Source organism: Opisthocomus hoazin, chromosome 32 (assembly GCF_030867145.1).
Source record: "Opisthocomus hoazin isolate bOpiHoa1 chromosome 32, bOpiHoa1.hap1, whole genome shotgun sequence".
In the NCBI taxonomy this organism is placed as follows: Eukaryota; Metazoa; Chordata; class Aves; order Opisthocomiformes; family Opisthocomidae; genus Opisthocomus; species Opisthocomus hoazin.
This window is the reverse complement of record NC_134445.1, coordinates 4,269,528-4,294,812: the sequence shown is the minus strand read 5'-3', so window position 1 is coordinate 4,294,812 and position 25,285 is coordinate 4,269,528. Positions and strand designations below refer to the sequence as shown.

At 63.6% G+C, this 25,285-nt stretch overlaps 1 protein-coding gene across 2 annotated transcripts; it reads right to left on the bottom strand.

The window, feature by feature from the left end:
- Positions 1-780: 780 nt before the first annotated feature.
- POU6F1 (POU class 6 homeobox 1) lies at positions 781-22,895 on the bottom strand. 2 transcript variants are annotated; one of them, XM_075445754.1, is made up of 12 exons: positions 22,705-22,895; positions 16,765-16,857; positions 14,142-14,238; positions 12,187-12,385; positions 10,345-10,457; positions 9,658-9,883; positions 8,945-9,183; positions 8,457-8,585; positions 8,064-8,282; positions 5,950-6,088; positions 4,618-4,792; positions 781-1,766 (listed from the first exon to the last, which is right to left on the bottom strand). In XM_075445754.1, exons 3-12 carry the CDS (start codon positions 14,193-14,195, stop codon positions 1,421-1,423), a joined length of 1,839 nt encoding a protein of 612 aa, XP_075301869.1. In that variant the 5' UTR covers positions 14,196-14,238; positions 16,765-16,857; positions 22,705-22,895; the 3' UTR covers positions 781-1,420. The 2 variants fall into 2 exon arrangements, with proteins under 2 accessions (XP_075301869.1, XP_075301870.1); XM_075445755.1 differs by having other exon boundaries at positions 16,769-16,857.
- Between the last annotated feature and the right edge of the window lie 2,390 nt (positions 22,896-25,285).

Genomic DNA, 25,285 nt, shown 5'->3' with positions numbered 1-25,285 from the left:
CCCCACGGGGTCGCCCCGACCCCGGACCCCCCCTCGAAGGCCAAACCCCCGCCCCCGGCGCCGCCTTCCCAGGGGCTTCTCCCCCCCCCCCGGTTCCGCCGCTCCCGGGCCGCGGCCCCCGCAAGATGGAGGCGGTAGCGCCGCGGACCCCCCGCCCCCGCCGACAGCGCTGAAGAGGCCCCGCCCCCCTCGGAGTCCAGCCAATGGGAGCCGCGCGCCGCCGGGTGACGCGCGGCGGGTGGTAGCCAATGGGGAGCTTTGGCCCGGAGCCGCGGAGCAGGGATTGGTCGCCAGGCGGGGCGCGAGCGGCGCGGCGTGGGACGCTCGGGGCCGTGTCCCGGTGGATCGCGGGTTCGAGTCCCGGGCCCGGCTCATGCGCTGAGTTGCGGGGGGTCTCAGCCGGCAGCGGACCCGGGGGAGGCGTTTCGCTCCCTCCCGGCGCTGCAGCGGGGACGGGGGCGGCGATGGCGGCCCTCGGAGCCGGCCCAGCTCCGTCCTCGGGGCCGCTTCCCCGAAAACCCGGGCGCTGGTGGCACGGGGAGCCAGGGCAGGGTGCCATGAGCAGCCCTCCCTCGGGGTCCCCAGGGTCTGGGACCGTGCAGGGTGGGTAGGGACCCCCCCCAAGTCCCTCTTCTTCCCCCCCCTCCCCAACTCCGGAAAAAAAGGGAAAGGAAAAGAAAAAAGAAAAATACTGTTTATTTCACACCACTACATCAAGTGCATCGGTCTGCCGCGTCCCCGGCGAGGCGACCCGGCGTCCCCCCCCCGAGACCCCCCAACCTCCCCCCCTCCAGCCATTGCCTCTTCCCATCGCTCCCCGGTCAAGAGGGGGGCGAGGGATGGAGCCCCGGGGTGCGGGGAGGCGAGGAGGGGGCCCTGCCTCCATTACGGGGTTTGCCCCCCCCAAAAAAAACCCCTCTCGGGATGGTGGGGAGCCCAGCGCAGGCCCCAACCACCACCCCCAGTGCTGTCCCCACGGTGGGGGGGGTCGCACCGCGCAGCCCCCGCCGCTGGCGGGGACCCCCCTCAATCAAAGCCGGGGTGAAATTAAATGGGGGCTCCCCCCGCCGAGCTGTGACGCTGCCTGGAGAATGCGGGAAAATGGCCAAAAAACGAAAACCACTCTTTTTTTGGGGGGGGGATGGGAGAGGCGGCGCGTGAAGGCGGGGGAGGGGGTCCGTCCCCACGCCCGGCGGGAGGAGGCACGCGGCAGGGCGCGACGCCCGACGCGAACACGCTTGGGTCATGTGCGATGCGGCGGAGCGGGGACGGACGGACACACGGACACCTACGGGGCCGGCGGGGCTGACGGAGACCCCCGCGCCCACCGCCGGGCTGGGGAGGGGGACGACGACATCGGTGGCGAAAGTGCTGATGGCGGGCGATGGCGGGGGGAGACGCCCCCGTCCCCGTCCCCAGTTCAGGGGATCTGGAAGACGTTGAGTTTACTGGTGTTTTTGAGGGTCTGCCGGCGGTTGCAGAACCAGACGCGGACGACTTCGCGGTCGTAGTTGAGCTCCTTGGCGATCTCGGTGATCTCCTGGCCGGTGGGCAAGGCGTTCTTCTCGAAGTAGGCGTTGAGCGCCTCGATGGCTTGCGGCGTGAAGGAGGTGCGGCGCTTCCGTTTCTTGGAGGGTTCTCCCCCGACGAACTCCATCAGGTTCTGTTGGCCTTCTCGGTTCCGCAGCTCGGCTTCGCTCAGCCATTTCTCCAACACCGGTTTCAGTTTCTGGGCGCTCTTGGGGGTGATGTCCAGCTTCTCGAACCTGCGGCCGGCACCCAGCAGCCCTCAGGGACGCGGCCGGGACCGGGGGGGGGACGGCGGGGGGGACGGCGGGACGGGGCTGGGGGCCAGTGAGACACGGCCGGGAGCAACGGCGCAGAGAGGACCCCAGGCACCCTCCCTCCCTCCCAGCTTCCTCCTTCCCTCCCATTTTCCTCCCTTCCCTCCCATTTCCCTCCTTCCCTTCTTCCCATTTTCCTCCCTTTCCTCCCATCTTCCTCCTTCCCTCCCATTTTCCTCCTTCCCTTCCATTTTCTTCCCTTTCCTCCCATCTTCCTCCTTCTCTCCCTCCCATTCTCCTCCTTCCCTCCCTGTTTCCTCCCTTTCCTCCCATTTTCCTCCCTCCCTCCCATCTTCTTCCCATTTTCCTCCCATTTTCCTCCCATTTTCCTCTTCTCCAATTTTTCTCCTTTTCTGCAGTTTTTCTTTTAATTTCCCTCCTTCTCTCCAATTCCCCCTTTCTCGAATTTTCCTCCCTTTCTCCCCTTCTCCAGTTCTCCTCCTTTTCTCCCATTTCCCCTCTCCATGTTTCCTCCCTTTCTCAATTTTTCCTCCTTTTCTCAAATTTTCCTTTTCTCTGACTTTCTTCTCCTCCTTTTCCTTAATTTTCCATTTGGCTAATTCTCCTCCTTTTCTCCCATTTTCCTCCCTTTCCCCCATTTTCCTTACATCTAATTCTCCCCCTTTTCTCCAATTTCCCTCCTTCTCTCTGGCTTCCTTCCTTTCCTTCAATTTTCCTTCCTTTCCTTCAATTTTTTCCTGTCTTTCCTTCAGTTTTCCTCCCTTTCTCCCATTTTCCTCCCTTTGTCTGATTTTCCTCCTTTTCTCCCATTTTCTCCCTTCCCCTAATTTTCCTTTTGTCTAATTTTCCTCTTTTTCCCCAATTTTCCTTTTCTTCCATTTTTCTCCCTTTCTCCCATTTTCCTCCCTTTCCCTGATTTTCCTTTTCTTCAATATTCCTCCCTTTCCCTAACTTTCCTCCCTTTCCCCAATTTTCCTTTCCCCCCGTTTCCCTCCCTTTCCCCAATGTCCCTCCCTTTCCCCAGTTTTCCTTTTCTCCCTTTTCCCTCCTTTTATCCCATTTGCCTCCCTTTCCCTGCTTCTCCTTTTCTCCAGTTTTCCTCCCTTTCCTTAATTTTCATCCCTTTCCCCAATTTTCCTCTTCCCCCGTTTCCCTCCCTTTCCCCAACTTTCCCGTTCCCTCATTTTCCTTCTCTCCCATTTTCCTCCCTTTCTCCCATTTTCCTCCCTTTCTTTAATTTCCCTCCCTTTCCCTAATTTTCATTTTCCCTTATTTTCCTCCCTTTCCCCAGTTTTCCCTTTCCCTAAGTTTCCTTTTCTCCAGTTTTCCTCCTTTTCTCCCATCTTCCTCTCTTTCTCCCATTTTCGTCCCTTTCCCCAATTTTCCTCTGCCCCCGTTTCCCTCCCTTTCGCCAATGTCCCTCCCTTTCCCCAGTTTTCCTTTTCCCCCATTTCCCTCCCTTTCCCCAATTTCCCTCTCTCTCCCCAATTTTCCTTTTCCCCCTTTTCCCTCCTTTTATCCCATTTGCCTCCCTTTCCCTGCTTCTCCTTTTCTCCAGTTTTCCCTCCTGTCCTTAATTTTCATCCCTTTCCCCAGTTTTCCTCTTCCCCCATTTCCCTCCCTTTCCCCAACTTTCCCTTTCCCTCATTTTCCTTCTCTCCCATTTTCCTCCCTTTCTCCCATTTTCCTCCCTTTCTTTAATTTCCCTCCCTTTCCCTAATTTTCATTTTCCCTTATTTTCCTCCCTTTCCCCAGTTTTCCCTTTCCCTAAGTTTCCTTTTCTCCAGTTTTCCTCCTTTTCTCCCATCTTCCTCTCTTTCTCCCATTTTCATCCCTTTCCCCAATTTTCCTCTGCCCCCGTTTCCCTCCCTTTCCCCAATGTCCCTCCCTTTCCCCAGTTTTCCTTTTCTCCCTTTTCCCTCCTTTTATCCCATTTGCCTCCCTTTCCCTGCTTCTCCTTTTCTCCAGTTTTCCTCCCTTTCCTTAATTTTCATCCCTTTCCCCAATTTTCCTCTTCCCCCGTTTCCCTCCCTTTCCCCAACTTTCCCGTTCCCTCATTTTCCTTCTCTCCCATTTTCCTCCCTTTCTCCCATTTTCCTCCCTTTCTTTAATTTCCCTCCCTTTCCCTAATTTTCATTTTCCCTTATTTTCCTCCCTTTCCCCAGTTTTCCCTTTCCCTAAGTTTCCTTTTCTCCAGTTTTCCTCCTTTTCTCCCATCTTCCTCTCTTTCTCCCATTTTCGTCCCTTTCCCCAATTTTCCTCTGCCCCCGTTTCCCTCCCTTTCCCCAATGTCCCTCCCTTTCCCCAGTTTTCCTTTTCCCCCATTTCCCTCCCTTTCCCCAATTTCCCTCTCTCTCCCCAATTTTCCTTTTCCCCCTTTTCCCTCCTTTTATCCCATTTGCCTCCCTTTCCCTGCTTCTCCTTTTCTCCAGTTTTCCCTCCTGTCCTTAATTTTCATCCCTTTCCCCAATTTTCCTCGTCCCCCATTTCCCTCCCTTTCCTCAATGTCCCTCCCTTTCCCCAGTTTTCCTTTTCTCCATTTTCCCTCCTTTTATCCCATTTGCCTCCCTTTCCCTGCTTCTCCTTTTCTCCAGTTTTCCTCCATTTCCTTAATTTTTGTGCCTTTCCCCAGTTTTCCTCTTCCCCAATTTCCCTCCCTTTCCCCAACTTTCCCTTTCCCTCATTTTCCTTCTCTCCCATTTCCCCCCATTTCTCCCAATTTTCCTCCATTTCTCCCAACTCTCCCCCTGCCCTCCCTTCGCCCAGGTGCCCCCGCCCGGGTGCCCCCAGGACGCCGAGGGGCTGGCGGTACCTGCAGATGGCCGACTGGCTGTAGGCCGGGCCCTCGGTGGCCGTCAGCGCCTGCCCGACCTGCGTCTGCGTCAGCCCCAGCGACAGGCGGCGGATCTTGAAGTTCTTGGCGAATTCCCGGATCTCCTCCAGGTTAATCCCGTCCTCCTCCGCGCTGCTGTTGGGAGCCGGGGGCTCTGCCGGCGCGGGGACGCGGGGGCTGCCGTCAAACAGCCACCGAGCCGCCTCTCCCTCCCCACCGTCACGAGCAGCCCCTTCGTTAGGCGCCCTGACGAGGGCTGGGTGCTGGCGGACATCCCCAAGGACGCGGGGCGCGGGTGCGCAGCTTGCCCTCCCCATCCCAGGGGGTCCCAGACCCTGGCATCCCCCCAGTAACCCCTCCAGTATCCCCAGCACCCTCTCCCCATCCCAGGGGAGCCCAGTCCCCAGGGTTCCTCTTCCCAGGGGATCCCAGAACCCGGTATACCCCCAGTAACCCCCCCAGTATCCACTATATCCTCTCCCCATCCCAGGGGAGCCCAGTCCCCAGTATCCCTCTTCCCAGGGGATCCTAGTCCCTGGTATATCCCCAGTATCCCCCCCAGTATCCCCAGCATCCTCTCCCCATCCCAGGACATCCCAGACTCCAGCATCCCTCCAGTATCCCAGTCCCTAGTATCCTTCTTCCCAGGGGATCCCAGACCCCAGCATCCCCCCAGTATCCCCAGCATCCTCTCCCCATCCCAGGACATCCCAGACCCCAGCATCCCCCCAGTATCCCCAGCATCCTCTCCCCATCGCAGGGGAGCCCAGTCCCCAGTATCCCTTTTCCCAGGGGATCCCAGTCCCTGGTATCGGCCCAGTACAGCCCCCAGTATCCCCTAGATCCTCTCCCCATTCCAAGGGAACACAGTCCCCTGTATCCTTCTTCCCAGGGAATCCCAGACCCCAGCATCCCCCCAGTACCCTCCCCAGTATCCCCAGCATCCTCTCCCCATCCCAGGGGAGCCCAGTCCCCAGTATCCGTTTTCCCAGGGGATCCCAGTTCCTGGTATCGCCCCGGTATTCCCTAGATCCTCTCCCCATCCCAGGGCATCCCAGACTCCAGTATCTCTCCAGTATCCCAGTCCCCAGTATCCTTCTTCCCAGCAGATCCCAGTCCCTGGCATCGCCCCAGTACAGCCCCCAGTATCCCCAGCATCCTCTCCCCATCCCAAGGGAACACAGTCCTCTGTATCCTTCTTCCCAGGGAATCCCAGACGCTGCCATCCTCCCAGTACCCTCCCCAGTATCCCCAGCACCCTCTCCCCATCCCAGGGGAGCCCAGTCCCCAGCACCCCCGGCCGGGACTCACTGGAGACCAGCTGGCTGACGGTGGGGGTCTCCGAGCAGGTGATGGGGACGGGCGTGGGCGACGCCTTCACCGCCGGGGCCGGGTTCGCCACCACCACGGCCGGCTGGGCGAGCGCCGGGGCCGGCTGGATGGGCTGGACCTGGGGCAGAGGGAGGCTCAGCACCCCCAGAGCGGGACCCCCCTCCCGGCGCCACGGCCGGGCTGCTCCCTGCCCACCGGAGAGCGGCCACCACGTTCCTCTTGCTGATAGCAAGGGGAAGGCAGGCTGGGACGGAGAGGGGACACTGGAAACCTCCCAGTTCCATGCTGGGAATGGGGACGTGGCGTTCTGCACTGGGTTCGGGGGGTCCCACCATGGAGGTTTGGGGGTGACCAGCACCTCTGCTCACGCCGAGGTGGGGCTCGGGGCTTCCCAGCTGGGAAATGTGGTGGGCACCGAGAGCGGGATGGCCCACGGGGCAGGAGGGGACACACCCCGGAGACGCTCACGGGGTCCCAAAGCAACGTGGATGGGTCCCAGAGGTACTCAGGTGCCCCAGAAACAGCATGGCTGGGTCCCAAAGATGCCCAGGTGCCCCCCTTAAGCAACGTGGCCAGGTCCCAGAGGCACTCAGGTGCCCCCAGAGCCACGTGGCTGGGTCCCAAAGATGCTCAGGTGCCCCCAAAACAATGTGGCTGGGTCCCGAAGATGCTCACATGCTTCCAAAGCAACATGGTTGGGTGCCAAAGATGCCCAGGTGCCCCCCAAATAATGTGGCTGGGTCCCAGAGCAACGTGGCTGGGTCCCAGAGGTGCTCAGATGCTCCAAAGCCATGTGGCTGGGTCCCAAAACAACATGGCTGGATACCAAAAATGCTCAGGTGCATCCAGAGCCACGTGGCTGGGTCCCAAAGACGCTCAGGTGCTCCCAAAGCCACATGGCTGGGTCCCAGAGGTGCTCAGGTGCCCCCCTTAAGCAATGTGGTTCGGTCTCAGATGTTCTCAGGTGCCCCCAAAGCCACATGGCTGGGTCCCAAAGACACTCACATGCCCCCAAAGCAATGTGGCTGGATCCCAAAGACGCCCAGGTGCCCCCAAAGCAACATGGCTGGGTCCCAGAGGTGCTCAAGTGCCCCCAAAGCCACGTGGCTGGGTCCCAAAACAACGTGGCTGCATCCCAAAGATGCTCACGTGCTCCCAAAGCCATGCAGTGGGGTCCCCAAAGCCACACATCTGCGTCCCAGAGATGCCCCCGGCCTCCAAAAGCAATGTGGCTGGGTCCCAAAGCCAGACGGCCAGGTCCCAAAGGTGCTCACGTGCTCCAAAAGCAATATGGCTGCATCCCAAAGATGCCCAGGTGCTCCCAAAGCCACATGGCTGGGTCCCAAAGCAACATGACTGGGTGCCAAAGACGCCCAGGTACCCCCAAAGCCACGTGGCTGGGTCCCAAAGATGCCCAGGTGCCCCCAAAGCAACGTGGCTGGGTCCCAGATGTCCTCAGGTGCCCCTGAAGCCACATGGCTGGGTCCCAAAGCAATGTGGCCGGGTCCCAGAGGTGCTCAGGTGCCCCCGAAGCCACGTGGCTGGGTCCCAAAGACGCCCAGGTGCCCCCAAAGCAACGTGGCTGGGTCCCAGATGTCCTCAGGTGCCCCTGAAGCCACATGGCTGGGTCCCAAAGCAATGTGGCCGGGTCCCAGAGGTGCTCAGGTGCCCCCGAAGCCACGTGGCTGGGTCCCAGATGTCCTCAGGTGCCCTCAAAGCCACATGGCTGGGTCTCAAAGCCACGTGGCTGGGTCCCAGAGATGCCCAGGTGCCCCCAAAGCAACGTGGCTGGGTCCCAGATGTCCTCAGGTGCCCCCAAAGCCACATGGCTGGGTCTCAAAGCCACGTGGCTGGGTCCCAGAGATGCTCAGGTGCCCCCGAAGCCACGTGGCTGGGTCCCAAAACAACATGGCTGGGTTCCAGAGATGCTCAGGTGCCCCCGAAGCCACGTGGCTGGGTCCCAGAGATGCCCAGGTGCCCCCAAAGCCACGTGGCCGGGTCCCAGAGGTGCTCAGGTGCCCCTGCAGCCACGCATCCGGGGACGCCACCAGCCCCGTGGCCGAGCGGCCGCCATCCCCGTGCCCGTCGCTCACCTCGCTCTTGACGGGGGGCTCGGGGCTGCCGCTTTTCTTGATGGCGGCCGCCGGGAGGGTGCCGCCGGCCAAGGTGGCGATGATGTGGCCCTGGGCATTGAGCAGCAGCTGGGGCGTCACTGTCTGGACCTGCAGGTTCGGGGCCGGCAGAGCGGCCGGGGCAGGGCCGGCTGCCGCCATCCCGGGGGGGTTCACCACCCACGGCAGGGTCCCGATCACCTGGGCGAAGGGACGAGAGGCAGCGCTGATGGGGGGCGGCTGCACCCCACAAACGCCCTGCCCCGGGGTGCGGGGCCACGCCGGCTGCGTCCATCCCGGGGGGACCACGCCGAGGGCGGGGGGGACACGGCCAGCGGCCGGTTTGCCAGGGGGCAGGGCCCCCCACAGCGGTACCTGGCCCTGCACGTTGGTCAGGATCTGGCCCGTGATGCCCTGCACGCTGGAGATGGTGTTTGCGAGCACGGGGGTGGCCGCCAAGGAGCCCAGCAGCTGCGTTTGGCCCCCGAGAGAAGCCGCGCCGATCTGCGGAGAACCGAAAGCCGGGGGTCAGGCGGGCGGGGGGCACCCCGGGCCGCTGCGTCCCCCCCCCCCACGCGTGGCCGGCCACCCCTTTCCCCGCGGCAGGGCCACCCCCGCCTCGCCGCCGTGACGCGACGCAGTCCCTTGACGTCCTTAAATCCGTCCTTCAGATTTCGCCCAAAGCAAAGCCGCCTGCGCCATCACTCGTCGGTCGCCGGGGATGGGGAAACTGAGGCCGGGATCTCGCATGACCCCCCGGGAGACGACGGCTGAGCCAGTGGGCTTCGGCCCCGGGGACGCGCGGCTCCGGGTAACGGGGAGCGGGCGTCAAACTCCACGCGGCGGGCTGCCGGGCTCCTTACGATGCCGGCGTTAAAGGCGAATCCGGCCGGCTGGACGGCGATCTGCGTCTGCGTCTGCGTCTCCAAGGGCTTGGCCGCGGGCGGCGTGGGCGCGGTGGGCTGCGGCAGGATGGGGGGCTGGCTGGGCACGGCGGGGAAGACGCCGGGGGGCTGGAGAGGGGGCCGGGGCTGGCCCGCGGCCTGCAGCGGCTGGGCAGGCTGCACCGGCGCTTGGATGGTCGCGTTCAGGACGGCGGCGGCTGCGGGGCGGAGAGACGGAGAGAACGTGAGGTTGGGGACGCCGGGGAGACCCTGAGCTCGGTGCGTCCCCCCCGCCGCTCCCCGACCCTTCCCGAAGGACCCCGAATCACCAGGTGATTCCTCCCGCGATCGGAGGGAGCTCGAGAGGAGACGATTCCGTCTTCGGGGAATCCTGCGCCGGAGCGGCTCCGATCCCCCTCCTCTCCCGCCCCACAGCTCTCCCCTCTCGCACCCGGAGCCCCGAATCTGCCCCGGAGCTCCCAGCCCACCCCTGCGTGCTGCCTTCCTTCCTCTCGCCATCCTCATCCCACCTCACGCCTCTCCTCCCACGCTCCCGGCACCTTTCGCACTCGGGGAGCCGCCAACGAGTGCCCCGAAAATCAAAACGCCGCTTCGGAGCCCTCCCGGAGAGGACGGCGTGGGTTCGGCGGGACGAATGGAAAGAGGCCGCCGAGGCGGAGAGCGGCGGTTACCTTGCAAATTGGCTATAGGCGGTTTGAAAATTCCCCCTGAAGGAGAAGCAGCCGTCAGTCCGGGAAGGGCAGCGACCGTTGCTGTAGGAAATGTCCACACAGCCAGCCCCTGCTGACCTGCCACTTGACCTGCAATACTGATGGGGATAAGAAGAGGTTGAGTAACTGTCCCTGCCGGAACCATTACTCCTGTCACAACTGTTGCTAAGTTTTCCTGAGTCAAGACCTGCAAAAGCAAACAAGATTTAAAAAAGAACAAAAATCAACGCCACTGCAGATCGCATCAGCGGAGCATAAAAAGCTTTTTGCAACAAGGGGCGCGCAGAGCGGGCGGCCGGGGGTCCCTCCCATCTCAGCAGCTGGGTTCCCAGCTCCGTGGAGCCCCCTCTCCGTGGGGAGACTTGGGGGGATCCCCCCACCCCCACCCCTCATCACCCCACTCCTTGCCCCACGGCCCCGACGCGTCTCTGGCAGCACCTCGGCGGCTCAAGGCCCTTGGCGAGGGCGCCGAGCAGGGGGAAACCGCCTTGGCTCGGGGCGTAGGTCCTACACCCCGCGCCACGAGCGGCACTCGCTGCCCTCAGGGGTTGCCTACAGCAAGCGGACGCCTCCCCGGGGGTCCCCGCCGCGTCCCCCCCCTCCACCCCAGCCCGCTCCCGGCCCGCTGCGTGGCTGCGGGGTAGTTACCTGCGGGGCCGCTTGCACGGCCAGCGGGGCCAGCGGCTGCGGCTGCTGGCTCGTGAAGGTGCCGACGGAGGGGACGGCGGCGGGGGACGCGCCGGGCGCCGGTTTGGCTTTGCCTGGGGAAGAGCAGAGGAGAGCGGCTGGAGAGACGCTGCCGGTTGAGCCACGGCAGCTCGTTAGCCCAAAGGGTGGGGGTGAGGGTGGGGGGCACCCCAATGGGGATGAACAACCCTCCCATGGGTGTCCCGGGGAAGCCGCAGCCCCACGGAGCCAGGGTGAAACCCAGCACCCTTGGGAGCAGGACCCCGGGTCGCTGCGCAGGTGACGCGACGCCGGGGAAGGGGCGTTTGGGGGCTGCTTCTGGTTTTGGGGAGGAAGCAAAGGAGGGAGAAGGGAGAGGTTTGGCGAGGGGAACGTGCGCGAAACCGCGGGGTCGGGGGGAGAAAACGGAGTGGTCGCGTGTAAGCGGTGTGCTGGGCTGTGGGTGCCTCTCTCGGGCTGCCGGATCCGGCGGGAGATGTTTTCCTCCGCCCGCTGCCGGCTCCAAAATTAGCAGCAATGAAAGCGGTGTCAGCCCCGGGGAACGGGCAGCTGGAGGGGGAAGGGGCCGGAGATCGCCCGGCCGGTGCCCGGCAGAGTGAGGGTCCCCGCGGGCTGAGCTTCGCTCGGTGTGTCCCAGCCCCCTGCCCCAAGTTCCCAGAATATCTCAATATTCCTCAGTTATCGCGAACATCCGAGGAAGAGGAAACCTTGTTCCCAATCCGTATTTATTACTTGCAAAAGACCCGCTTGGTTTTTCAGCGAGCTCTTCTATTTATCCTGCTCAGCTTCTAATAATGGCAACCCTCGAGTGTAAAATCCACTTCATCCCCTTCTATTTTTGTAAGAAGACAAACACCCTTGTCCTGCCTTTTCCTTTGGTGGAAAAAAAAAATTTACCAAACGCTTTTCTCAGCTAAGAGCCAGACGTTTCTCGGGTTTGGTTCCTCGCCCAGAAATAACTACAGGTCTGGAAGATTTTAAAGAGTCTCTATTTTTTTTTTTTTTTTTCACTTTTCCTTCCAAACCCAAGCCCAGAGGACAGCCAGGACTTCCCAGACTGCACAGACTGCGCTACGGGGCAGCGACGCTGCCAGGTCCGATGGGCTCTGCGGCGCCCGCTGCGCTTTTCCCCCCCTCCAGCCCGCGGCAGCAGGACCGGAGCAGCCCCCTCTTCTCCACCGGCCCCAGACAAGCTCCGGCCCTGCCCGTTCGCTTTCGGCAGAAGCTCGGGGACCTGGCTCTGCTCCGAACACAGCGCGGAGGCGACAACCAGAGAAAAGTCCTAGCAGTAAATCAAGCCCTGAAGCGACGGGACGGGGCGCTTGCGGGCGGACTCGGGCTGGATCTGCGGGAGGGGTGGGCTGCTGGCCGAAGAGCAGCGAGGAACACGGTGGGACCTCCCCAGGAGCTTTAATCCCAGAGCCGCGTTCCCAGGCGAGAAGGGACGGACCCGCAGCGAGCTCGGCACGCCGGGGCGAGGGGCAGGGGAAACCCAAGGCCCTGCTCTACGTGGCTGCGGGAAAACCCAGCTCCCCAGCAAAACCCCTCATGGCCGAACGTCCGCTCTGTGCCCAGCACGAGGCGGAGGGCTCTCCTCGATGCTTTTCCCCATCAGCTCCCCAGGAGGAATCGGTTTTGCTGTCTCCTAACGCCGCTCGGCACGGGGAGCAAGGCTGCCATCGCTGCCGGGCGCAGCTCGTCCTCCCGCCTCCGACCAGCGGTCCGGAGCCCAGCGTCGCTCGCAGGGACGGACGGACCGCGGGCAGCCCAGGGAAGGAGCCCCGGAGAAGGAAGGCGTCTTACCGGCTGCCTCCCCGCTGGAGGAGCTCTGGGTGCTGGGTGGGACGTCCTCTCTGCCCGGGTGGCCGGTCTCTCCCGGGGAGCCCCGTGCTACCTCCCTTGGTGGCATCTCCAAGGCTTTCCGGTCCTCCTCGGCCGGGAGCGGGGTGTCCACACCGACCTCCAGCACTCGGATGGTTTCATGGCTGGACATAACGATCACCTGCAAATGCGCCCCAAAAATGTCCGTCAGCTCGGGGCGCCCGGCCCCATGGCAGCGTCCCTGGGGCCACCCAGCCCAGGACAGAGGGAGGCAGCGACCCCCATCCCGCCGGCCACGTCTTGGGGCGACCCTTCCAGCAAACCAAGCAGAGCCCAGCCCACCGAGGAGGGACGGGTGGGGGGATCACAGCACCCCCCCCAGCACCTCACTGCTTTAACCAGCAGCTTCTGGGCTTTGCCAGAATGAACCCCAGCTCGGTGGGCATCGTCAGCAGGCACAACATGGGTGCAGCAGCCACAGCACCGCCGGCAGAGCCACCAGCACCGTGTCTGCAGCATTAGAGCGAGCGCTGACTGACAGCCCCGTGTCTCACAGAATCACAGAACCCCAGCATGGCAGGGGCTGGCAGGGCCCTCTGGGTCCCCCACCCAACCCCCTGCCCAAGCAGGGTCACCCAGAGCAGGGGGCACAGCACCGCGGCCAGGGGGGCTGGAATATCTCCAGAGAAGGAGACTCCACAGCCTCCCTGGGCAGCCTGGGCCAGGGCTCCGGCACCCTCAGAGGGAAGAAGTTCTTCCTCGGGTTCAGCTGGAGCTTCCTCTGCTCCAGTTTGTGCCCGTTGCCCCTTGTCCTGTCGCTGGGCACCACTGGAAAGAGTCTGGCCCCGTCCTCCTGACCCCCACCCTGCAGATATTTAGAGGCATTTCTGAGGTCCCCTCTCAGCCTTCTCTACTCCAGGCTGAACAAGCCCAGCTCCCTCAGCCTCTCCTCGTAGCAGAGATGCTCCAGGCCCCTCCTCATCCTCGTAGCCCTCCGCTGGACTCTCTCCAGTAGCTCCTCATCTTTCTTGAACTGGGGAGCCCAGCACTGGACCCAGCACTGCAGATGGGGCCTCCCCAGGGCAGAGCAGAGGGGGAGGAGAACCTCCCTCGCCCTGCTGCCCACACTCCTCCTCATGCACCCCAGGATCCCATCGGCCTTCTTGGCACCCAGGGCACGCTGCTGGCTCATGGTCACCCTGTCGTCCCCCAGGACTCCGAGCCCTCTGAATCACAATACGATTTCCCCCACGTGACATTACTCAGGGACACATGGGGAGCGAGGAGCAGAGAGACCTGCTCCCTCCTACAGCTCTCCCGCGGCTGCAGGCACCCAAACCCCGGAGCAAAGATCTCTTGTGAACAGCACCCGCAGCTTCGCCAGGCTTGCCGGGACGAGGACCTCGCGCCTCCTCTTCATCGTTAAAAAAACCCCAACATGAGGCAGCCAAGCTCCAAAAGATGGGGCTGAATGTCTGCATGCCCAAACGTGGGGGCAAACGGGGTGGTCGTGAGCAACGGGCCCGGGGCCAGACTCTTTCCAGAGGTGCCCAGCGACAGGACAAGGGGCAACGGGCACAAACTGGAGCAGAGGAAGCTCCAGCTGAACCCGAGGAAGAACTTCTTCCCTCTGAGGGTGCCGGAGCCCTGGCCCAGGCTGCCCAGGGAGGCTGTGGAGTCTCCTTCTCTGGAGATATTCCAGCCCCGCCTGGCCGCGGTGCTGTGCCCCCTGCTCTGGGTGACCCTGCTTGGGCAGGGGGTTGGGCTGGGTGACCCACAGAGGTCCCTTCCGACCCCGACCACGCTGGGGTTCTGTGATTCCAAGATGGTTTTTCATGCCGTGCAGGGCACGCAGTGGGGCTCCAAACCCCAGCTCCCCAGCCCTTGGCCCTCCCGGCCGTGGGGCGCGGCGGGGACGCAGCTGGCGATGCCCGTACCTGCTCGTTGACCGTCAGCGAGGCCTCCTGGGGCTGCACGGCTTCGGTGTCCATGGTGTCCCGGCGAAGGTGGGAGAGGGCTCAGACCTTCCACATGCTGCAAGTGGGGGACAAGGGAGGGCTCGTCACCGACCCAGCGAGCGGCTCCGGGGTCATGCGCTGCCTCGAGCCGGGACGCAGAGCAAACTCGGGCTCTCCCACCGCCTCCTCGCTGCTCTGCGGCTCTGCCACCCCCTCTGCCCGCCCTGCGCTGGCCCCGGCTGCGATTCAGGGCAGTGCAGAGCTCGCTCGTGCCCTCCTGCCCCACGCCGTGGGGAGAGGCTTTGCTTTGGGCTCTCGCCACCTCCCGTCCTCCTGGCAAAGAGCGCACGGACGCGGGGCAGCGCGGTTCATCGGGGGAGCATCAAATGTACGAGCAGCGGAGCAAGGGAAGGGTTATTCCAAGGGCCAGGCCTTTCCCCCCGCTCCTCTCCCTTCGGGAGGTGGGGATGCAGTTCCTGCGACCCCCAAACCCCAAGCAAAGCCCACGTGGAACCGCCCGTGCTCCCCATCTGAAGCCCGGCGCAGGTCCCCGAAGTCTCAGCCCGACCCCTCGCAGCTCCCGCAGCGCCTGACGCCGGCTGCGAGAAGCAGGAGAGTCAATTTGCTCCTTCCCGAGGGGACCTAAATTGCCAGCGACGCTTCGTTAAGCTGGTGGAACGAGCCGCTGGCGGAGGGCAGGGGCTCGGCCCACCTGTTGGAAGGCAACTCTTCCTCTTCCAACGCCCTTCGTTAACTCATTTGGTCACGTATTGTCCCCTCGCTGCCTCGCAGCAGCATAATTGCCTTCATAAGAGGCTTATGAATTTTTTATTAGGAACGTCTCAGGGATGCGTTTAACCAGCCAGCCTGGATGACATTCAGAATCGCTCGACGCGTGTGCGAAGGTGTCCTTGTTGTGTGACTGCTCGGGAGCCCCGGGGGGCACGGCGACGCGGGCCGGCGCAGCCCCAGCTCTCCCAAAACGCCGGGCAGCGTCCACTCACCCCCGGCGCCGACCCCGTCTCTGCCCCACCGAGGACGCCGGCACCGCAAAGCCCGGCGTCTTAAACGGAGGCAGAGCCTCCCCAGCCTCCCAGCTCGTCCGAAAGGGAATTTCGGCCCCCGGTTTTTATCAGTGCATTTCATCTATCGGTTTTTAATTCTGCCAGGGAATCTGGGGCGGCACGGGCATCCCCCGCCGCCCCGCTCCGCTGCGATGCATCACCCGCTCCCGCCAGCCCGGGAGGCACGTCCGGGGCGCGGGGAACACCCCCGGCACCGGTTCACGAGCCCTTCATCGCTTCTCTGCGTCTCAGAAGCCGCCAGGCTCCTGCTGAGGCCACCGAGCGTATCCTGAGCCCGCGCTGGCATTCGTATGCGATCAGTAAACACCGTTACTCGGCTCCTGTTGATCCAGAGGGGCCTAAATTGAATTAAGAGCCAAATTCTCATTTGAAACTCAACGGGGGCCGAGCATCTAATTCCCTCAGGCTGGCTTTTGTACACACTGCTCGTTATTTATTATCTGCAGTGAGGTGGCACTCGGGGTCCCGGCAGAGACGGGGCCGTTTCCTCCGCCGGCCGCCCGCCACAGCTCTCCTCCTTCCTCGGCCCGGCCAGGCTCAGCCCCAAACTTCCCGCAGGACCCAGGACCGGCCCCGCTGCCAGACTCGGTGCGGATTTTCGAGCCGCCGGTGGCTGATCTCTGGCAGCCGCTGTGAGTTTTTAAACCTGGCCTTAGCTTCAGAGCAGACAAACACCTTGGGATGCCGGCGCGCAGTTTAATTAACAATTTATCCTGGTGCAACAGAGAGCGGAGGAAGGGACGAGCGAGCGGCTTACGCAGGCAGCTGGCGTTATTAAAAGTTAATGAGGTCTCCAGCAGCCAGAGCCCGGCAAAGGAAGCCGGAGCGAGGGATATCTGTGCAGCCGGCGAGGGACGGGCACCGCAGGCGAGCCAGCAAACCGAGGACGCAAAGCGTCCCGCTGCAAGCAGAGCGAGAAGGGAAGGGAAACGCTCCAGAGGAGCTTTCTGGAGTTCTGGGGAGAGCAGCTGGCAACGGGGAGGGCTGCTGGGGGCACTGGGGGGGCTCTGACCCCACGTCCTGCTGGATTCACCCCACCGGGTGGGATCCACATCACTTTATCCCCCCTCCGCATCACGGGACCACGCCGGCCCCGACGGATCCCGGCAGGAGCAGAGCTGCCCTCCGGGCTTTGCTGCCGAGGAGCAACCTCCCCGCCCCCCACGGCAGCTCCGTCCCACGCCTGAGCCCGCAAGGGGTGGGAAAGCTTCTCGCTTTCGTCCCATCAGCTCCCCGCCACCGTCGCTGCCCCGGGGATCCCCCCCAGCCGCCCCCCGTGCCCGTCACACAGGGCTCTTCATTAGATCTTGCCAAACTGGGAGCCCAAACTGGCAGGCGAGGGCCGTTCGCTCTGCGGGGAAACCCTTCCCGCACAGCCGGGGTGCGTCCGAACCCCCCAAACCACCCACGGAGCCCCCGCAGAGCCCGGAGCGGGCGGGGAGCTGCTGCGCGGGGAGCACGGAGCCGAAATCCCGTGGGATCGCGGCGTGGGAAGAGGCGGCAGCCCCGGTACTCACTCACGGTTTGCTCTGGGGTGGAAGGATGCTCCCGGCGGGAGACGGGGCTGGCGGCTGCGTCCTGGCTCCTCGAGGCCGGCTGCCGGGCTTGGGCTGCGGGGAAAGAAAAACCGGAGCTGTCTCTTTGCCGAGCTCTGCTGTCGCTCCTCGTCGCTTCTGGGGAGCGCAGGATCCCGGACGCCAGGCTGCTGGCGAGAGGGGACAGCTCAAAAGGATCCCCGTCCTCGCAACTTCGTTCTCCCTTCTTGCTCCTCGTGGCTGCCGAAGGGCAGCGGAGCTTCGGGAGCTCGAGCTGAAGGGGCGAGCGGAGGTACCAAGGCCGCACGGCATGCACAGGTATCTTGGAGTCACAGAATCACAGAACGCTTTGGGTTGGAAGGGACCTTTAGAGGTCACCTAGCCCACCCCCCTGCAGCGAGCAGGGACATGTCCAACTGGACCAGGGTGCTCCCAGCCCCGTCCAGCCCGGCCTGGAATGGTTCCTGGGATGGGGCATCGACCTCCTCTTGGGGCAACCCGTGCCAGTGCTTCACCACCATCATGGTGAACAATTTCTTCCTTAGATCCAGTCTAAATCTCCCCTCTTCCAGTTTGAAGCCATCACCCCTTGTCCTGTCCCTCCCTGCCCTTGTCACCAGCCCCTCCCCAGCTCTCTCGCAGCCCCTCCAGGCCCCGGCAGCTGCTCTAAGCTCTCCCTGGTGCCTTCTCCTCCCCAGGCTGCCCACCCCAGCTCTCCCAGCCTCTCCTCCCAGCAGAGGGGTTCCAGCCCTCGCATCATGGCTGGGGCTCCTCCGGCCCCGCTCCCACAGCTCCAGCTCTGCCCTGTGCTGGGGGCTCCCGGGGGGTCTCAGCAGAGCGGGGCAGAGGGGCAGACCCCCCCCCTCGCCCTGTGCCCACGCTGCTGGGGATGCAGCCCAGGGGACGGGTGGCTTTCTGGGCTGCGAGGACACGCTGGGGGCTCACGCCCAGCTTCGCACCCCCAGCACCCCCACGTCCTTCTCCTCAGGGCCGCTCTCCGTCCCTGAGGCTGCCCTAAAGCCCACGACGCCGAGCAGCTGACGCGCGCGTGGGCGACGTCAGGAGCGCCGAACGCCGCTGCGAACGCCAGACCTCGCCGCGCTCCGTCCCCGTCCAGCCCAGCCCAGGCCGAGGAGCCTCTCGCGGCACCGCGGGTTTCTTCCGGCACGACGCGAGCGGCGAAAGGCTGGCGAGGGCACAGCGTCCCCGCTCCCACCGCTGCGTCCGTCCCCGCTGCGGGTCCGTTCAGGCCTGCCCCGCGGGGGAAGACTCAAATAACGAGGAGGAAAGAGGAGAGAGAGCTTTTTTTTTTTTTTTTTTCCCCTCTGTGCCGTGCAAAGAGACCAATTAGCGCGCTAGACGATTAAGCAGACATTTCATAACGCCGGGCTCGGTGCCGTTTGGCGGCGTGCTTCGGATTTGGGAGCGGGCTGCTTCTCCTCCAGCAGCCGGTCGGCAGGTCGGCAGTACCATTTCATTTCGGTTCTTCACACTTCTTTTTTTTTTTTTTTTTCTTTCTGCAATTAATGGGACAAATAATTTGTCCAGATGGTGGTGTTAAGTGCACGCAGCGAGGAGACAGCCATTTCGCAACAGATGGCGGCAAGGAAATGAAATGCACAAAATAATAATAATAATATTTAAAAAAAAAAAAGGAGAAGGGGAGGGGGAAAGGAGGGATAATTTAAGATGCTCCGAGTCTCACTGTGAATATAATTGCCGTGTTAATTACAAGCGTTGATGAGTCAGAGATGTAGCCACTCGGATCCCAAGTGGGTGGAAAGTGAAGTCTGAACCAGGTGAGAAACCCTCTGAGGTCGATGAAACCTGACGCTCGGACACGGCTACAGCTCGCTAATTACTTGCTGTCGTTACCCTGGATTAATTCCTTCGGACGGACGCTCCGATCCCCGGCTGAGGAGCCCGAACGCGTCCCAAGCAGACTCCGGCTGCGGGCAGACGAGCCCTAAAGTCGTCGCTGAGAGGCCGGTTCGTGGCCCAAGGCAGGTTTGCACGCTGAGACCCAACGCGGCGAGCGTGCAGACACCAGCGCCCGGCAGAGCCGTCGCTGACCCGAAGCGGGACAGGTCCCGGTGTGATGGTAACGACGCAGGCCCCAGCATCCCTCGCCGCGGTCTCACCAGCTCGCGTGATTTGTTTTTTTTCTCCCCGCGTTTGGAGCAGAAAGATCCAGGCTGGAAACGACACCGGCAGCGGGAGTTGTTCTCCACAGAGTATTTCCAGGTGTCCCCAGGGTGCAGATCTGGATGCAAGTGCACCTGAGCAGCTTGCAGGGCTTTTTTCCCTCCTCACAAATCAGCTTCCCTCTTAAAATGCCTTTTTACTCTTCTAAACTTTACTGCTTTTAAGACCCGGCTGCATTTACCAGTGGGGAAACTGAGGCAGGGGATGGGATGCGACGCGTTGCTGCCGGCAGACCTGGAAACCACCCGTCTCTGACGAAGACCCGCGAGCCTGGCAAGCATCCCCGCACCCGATAAACACGAGGAAAAAAGAAAACCAGGCGTTTTCTCCCGCTGGGCCAGCCCCAGCCTCCGAATCGAAACCCTTCTGCCAAGCAGCAAGACGACGTCCGTCGAATTTCTGCCCCATTTCCCTCCCGTTCTCCTGGCCCTGCGCCAAACTCCCCGGCACGGCACCCCGGCAGGGCTCCGGCGCCGGGCACCGGACCGCAGCGAGCCGACGCGGAGCCTTGCTGAGCACCGTTTTACACCCAGCTGCAAAATTCCCTGAAGATCGGGGCTGTAAGGGAAAGCCGCCAGCGTCCGCACCGGCAGGACGGCGAAACCTTCTCTAAGCCGAGGTTGTTTTCTGCTGGGAGGCTTTCGGAGGAGACATGGCAGCTCCCCAGCATTCCTCGTCCACAGCGTTGAGTCAGCTTCGTGCCTGGAAAACCCCGTGCCAGGGCTGGGGCAGCCGAATCACAGAATCACGGAATCACAGAATAGTAGGGGTTGGAAGGGACCTCTGTGGGTCCCCCAGCCCAACCCTCCTGCCCAAGCAGGGTCACCCAGAGCAGGCTGCACAGCACCGCAGCCAGGCGGGGCTGGAATATCTCCAGAGAAGGAGACTCCACAGCCTCCCTGGGCAGCCTGGGCCAGGGCTCCGTCACCCTCAGAGGGAAGAAGTTCTTCCTCATGTTCAGACAGAACTTCCTGTGCCTCAGTTTGTGCCTGTTGCCCCTTGTCCTGTCACTGGGCACCACTGAAAAGAGCTTGGCCCCATCCTCCTGACCCCCACCCTTCAGATATTTGTAGGCATTTATAAGGTCCCCTCGCAGCCTTCTCTTCTTCAGGCTGAACAAGCCCAGTTCCCTCAACCTCTCCTCGTAGCAGAGATGCTCCAGTCCCCTCACCATCCTTGTAGCCCTGCGCTGGGCTCTCTCCAGTAGCTCCTCATCTTTCTTGAACTGGGGAGCCCAGAACTGGACACAGTACTCCAGATGAGGCCTCACCAGGGCAGAGCAGAGGGGAAGGAGAACCTCCCTCGTCCTGCTGGCCACACTCTTCTTGATGCAATCCCGAAGGAGAGGCCGGGAAAACTCATTTACCGGCCAAACTCCTCTTCCAGCGCCGGTGGAGAGGCGCAGCCGGGGCCGCTTGCGGTGATTCTGAAGTTTGTCGAGCGAACCGAGGGGCTACGCTGAGCCCGGACGCGTGGCCGCGGGGACGCCGCCGGGGCAGGAGCCAGCTCGGGAAGGGAATTTGCCATCGGTGGAGAAAACGGAGCCGCCGGCACGTGGCGGGCGCTTCCCAGCCTGGATTATCTCGCCCGAGAGACGCAGACGGCAGCGGAGTGGGAGACGGAGAGGTCGGTCGGCATCGATCGGCCCCCAGCGAAGCTGCCGGGGTCGAGCAGCGAGCTCGGCACCCCGATCCCCAGCAGAAATACAGGCGATCCTTGAATCACCTCATCAGGGCGTCTGCTGCCCGGGCCGGGGCGAGGAAACGCCCGGCGGAGAGTCCCCAAACCTGCTGGGAAGGAAGGGGGGCACCCCCAGACCAGCTGACCAGGCTTTCCTGCCGGTTTAACCCCGCTACTTGCAAAATCCTCTCCGCACCGTTAAAAGGAATCATTTTTCTCCTGGCCACGGTGTGTTTTTCCTGCTTTCGGTGATTATCACCCTAAAACCCCTTCACCCCGCGCCGGCTGCTCCGCCACCGCCCGCCTGCGCGGCCTCGGTTGAATCTCTTCACCTCCGCTTTCCTTCCCACCCTCACGGGGTTTTGGGGGGCAAAAGCCCGAACCCGAATAAAACCTCCTGCCTGCGCAGCCGTGCCGAGGGTGATGGCGTTCCCGTCTTCTCCTCCGCCTGCTTGCGATGCAAAGCCCGGCCGGCTCGTCCCGCCGGCACGGGGAGCAGCCGGCTCAGCTTACGGTGACTTCCCAGGAATCCGCTCCTTTCTCCGGAGAAGAAGGGAAAGTATTTTTATTCCCGCTACGGAGGAGACGGGACGAAGTTCACCTCCCAAGGTCACGCCAGCGGAGCGTGGCAAAACCAGGAGCAGGTTTCGGCTCCCCCAAGCCGGTGCCCGAGGAGCTCCCCACCCGTCCCCCCCAAAACAGCGCCCGGAGCGTCGACCACCCTCCGTCCTGCCGACGTCCCGCGGCTGGGAGCCACCCCGAGGGCCCAGGACACCTCAGGGGGACATGGCGGTGGGGTTGGGGGGCACAGGACCCCCCCGCTGAGCCTACAGCCCCACAAAATGCCATGGGGGGGGCAGCGCTCTGCCCCTCGTCACCCCTTCGGGGGCTTTTAGAGGGGGGTTCACTGGCTGAAGGCAAAGCCCAGCCCCGAAACGGTGCTGGGGAAGGGTCTAAGGGGGGGGGGGGGCGCAGCCCCTCTCCTCCCCTCCACGGGGAAGGCGCCGACGCAGCCCCCCATCGCATTTCTCACCCCCCAGACGGTTGGGATCCACTGTACCCCACACAGTCCCCCCGCCCTCTGCGCTGTCGGACCCCTGAGCGCTGGGGCTCTGCAGCACTCAGGGAACGACCCCCCCCACCCCGAAACACAAGTTGAGGGGTTCAGGGTGGCAGTGACTCCCCCCGCAGGGATGCACAGCCCCCCCCAACCCCTCACAGCCCCCCACGTCCTGCCCCACGCTGTGCCAGAGCACCCCAAAACGCCCCCATACCCCCCCCTACTCCGGGGGCTCTGCTTGCCCCCCCCGGAGAGCTCGGGCACCCAAATCCCTGCCTGGCACCCGCACCCCAGGGGCAGGGCCACTCCCTCGTCTCCCACCCGGGGGTCCCTTCGCCGTCCCCCGGCAGGACCCCAGCACCGTCCTCCTGTCCTGGCCCCCCCCAGCCCTGTTTGTCCTCTCCTGCACCCCAAAATCCATCTCCCACAGCCCCAAATTTCTCCTTGCCGCCCCCCCCCCCTTCCCCAGGGCAGTCACCCACTTTCCCCGGCCCGAGGCTCGCCAGCCCCCTCTGTCCCCCTTTCCTGGACACCCCCAGCTCCGGGGTCCCCCCGGGAACCCCCATCCAGCCGTGGTCTCCCCTAATCCTCCCCCCCCCCCATGCCGGTACCCCCCCGTCTCTCCCTCGCTGCCCCTCATCTGCTTCCCCACTCTCACTGTGCCCCCCCCGCAGTTCTCCCCATTCCGCCATCCCCCAGCTCCAGTGACCCCCCTCCAACTCCCACTGCCCCCCCTAATCCCACCCCCCCCAACCCTACGGACCTGCCTTTCCCCCTCCAAATCCAAGCATCCCCCTCCCAAAATCCCGGTGCCCCCCCCCTCCCCAGCGCTGCACCCCGCTTTCCGCCGTTTTCCCCTCCGCGCCGGTTCCCCCCCACCCCCCCAATCGCTCTTTATCATAAATATATAAATTATGCTAATTACGGCATTGCATATTCACCGCGGCGGGGCCCGCCGCCCCCCGCCCCGCACTCACCGCGCAGCCGGGGCCGGGCGCTCGCTGCGGGGCCGGGGGTCGCGGCCGGGGATGGGGGGGTGGGGGATGGCTGGGTTGGCTGGGGGGGGGGGTCTCCGCGCTGCTCCGCGCCGTTCCGCGCTGCTCCGCGCTACCCCGGCTGCCGGGGAATAATTAAAAATTCATCTCACAGCGGCGGCGGCGGCGGCACAAAGGGGAGGGAGGCGGGGGGGGGGGGGGGGGGGGAGGCGGGGAGCGGCCCCGGGACCCCCGGCCCGGGGAGGGGGGGGGAGGATTTTTTGGAGGCGGGGGGCAGTGGGGAGGATGGGTGGTGGGGTGTTTGGGTTTTGTTGGTTGTTTTCCGGGTGGTTGAGTGGGTTTTTCTGGCTCCCCCCCCCCCCCCCCCCCCCCCCCCTCCTCCGGGGGGATTTTTTAGCTGCTGCGTCATGAACATAATTTATGCGCAGGCCTTTGCCGCATCCGCGGGGCTGCCGCGCCGGGCGCTGCCGCCGGGGGCGCACCGGGACCCCCCCCGGCCGGGGACCCCCCCGGAGCCGGGACCCCCGGAGCCGGGACCCCCCCCAGCCCCGAGACCCCGAAACCAGAGACCCCCCCCGACCCCAGAACCAGAGAATTCCCGCGATCCCTGAGCCTGGGAGCCCCGAGACCCCGAAACCAGAGAGCCCCCCGACCCCCAAGCTAGGGACCCCCCCAGCCCCGAGACCCCGAAACCAGAGAGCCCCCCGACCCCCAAGCTAGGGACCCCCCCAGCCCCGAGACCCCGAAACCAGAGAGCCCCCTGACCCCAAAATCAGAGACTCCCCGCGATCCTTGAGCCAGGGCCCCCCCCCCAGCCCCGAGACCCCGAAATCGGAAAGCCCCCCGACCCCAAAACCAGAGACTCCCTGCGATCCTTGAGCCAGGGACCCCCCAGCCCTGAGACCCCAAAACCAGAGAGCCCCCCGACCCCGAAATCAGAGACTCCCCCGACCCCAGAGCCAGGGACCCCCGAGACGCTGAAACCAGAGAGCCCTCCGCCCCCCGAGCTAGGGACACCCCCCAGCCCCGAGACCCCAAAACCAGAGACTCCCCTGACCCCGAAACCACAGTCCCCAGCCCCAAGACCCCGAAACCAGAGACCACCCCGGCCCCAGAGCCGGAGCCCCGCGTCCCCAGCCTCAAGACCCCCAAACCAGAGAGCCCCCCAACCCCCAAGCCAGAGTCCCCAGCCCTGAGACCCTGAAACCAGAGAGCCCTCCAACCCCAAAACCAGAGACTCCCCACGATCCCTGAGCCAGGGACCCCCCCTCAGCCCCGAGACCCCGAAACCAGGAGCCCCTCGACCCCAGAGCTGGAGCCCCCAGCTCTGAGACCCCAAAACCAGAGACTCCCCCGACTCCTGAGCCAGGGACCCCCCCCAGCCACGAGACTCTGAAACCAGAGAGCCCCCTGACCCCAGAGCTGGAGCCCCCAGCTCCAAGACCCCAAAACCAGAGATCCCAGCCTTGAGACCCTGAAACCAGAGAGATCCCAGACCCCAAAGCCACAGACTTCCCTGACCCCAGAGCCAGGGAGCCCCCAGCCTCGAGACCCCGAAACCAGAGAGCCCCCCGACCCCAAAACCAGAGACGACTCCGACCCCAGAGCCGGAGCCCTCGGGCTCAAGACCCCAAAACCAGAGAGCCCCCAGATCCCGAAACCAGAGACTCCCCTGACCCCACAGCCAGAGGTCTGCAGCCCTGAGACCCTGAAACCAGAGAACCCCCCCCAACCCCAAAGCCAGATCTCCACAGCCCTGAGACCCCAAAAACAGAGACTCCCCCTACCCCCAGAGCCCCCAGCCCTGAGATCCTGAAACCAGAGACCCCCCCAGATCGCAAAACTAGAGCTCTGCAGCCCTGAAACCCCGAAACCAGAGATCTCTGAAACCAGAGACCCCAAAATCAGAGACCCCCAGACCCCAAACCCAGAGCTCTGCAGCCCCGAGACCCTGAAATCAGAAACCTGAAATCAGAGCCCCCCAACCCCAAAGCCGGAGGCCTCAGCCCCAAGACCCCCCAAAACAAAGGCCCCTCCAGCCCCAAGACCTCCAAAGCAGAGCTCCCCAGCCCCAAGACCCCCAAACTAGACCTCCCTCCAGTCCCCAGCCCTGAGACCCCCAATCCAGAGCCCCTCCAGACCTCAGAGCCCCCTGACCCTGAAACCAGAGCCCCCCAAACCCCGAAGTCAGAACCCCCTCCAGCTCCAAGATACCCTCTCCAGCCCCCAGCCCCCAAAACCAGAGTCCCCTGCAGCCCTGAGACCCACAAAGTCAGAGCTCCACAGCTCGAGACTCCCCAAAAACAGAGCTGCCCCCCCCCCCAGCTCAGCGTCCCCCAGATCCAAAGTTCCCAAACCTGAAGCCTCCCCAACTCAGAGCCCCCCACACTCAGGAGGCCCTCCCAAGCTTGGAGATTCCCCCAACCAAGGTGCCCCCCCCAGCCTGAAATCCCCCAAAACAGAACTCCCCCCAGCTCAAAGCTCCCCAAAACCAGAGCCCCCCCATCAACTCAGAGCCTCCCCAAATCCCAAACTCCCCAAAGCAAGAGCACCCCAAGCCCGG

Bases quoted from the DNA above. Each gene is read 5' to 3' on its own strand.
- POU6F1 (XM_075445754.1), bottom strand. From the start codon at position 14,195: ATGGACACCGAAGCCGTGCAGCCCCAGGAGGCCTCGCTGACGGTCAAC. The intron at 8,283-8,456 runs GTACCGCTGTGG...CCCTTCGCCCAG, and splicing joins TGACCAACGTGCAGGGCCAG to GTGATCGGGACCCTGCCGTG. The intron at 6,089-8,063 runs GTGAGCGACGGG...CCTCTGCCCCAG, and splicing joins AGCCCCCCGTCAAGAGCGAG to GTCCAGCCCATCCAGCCGGC.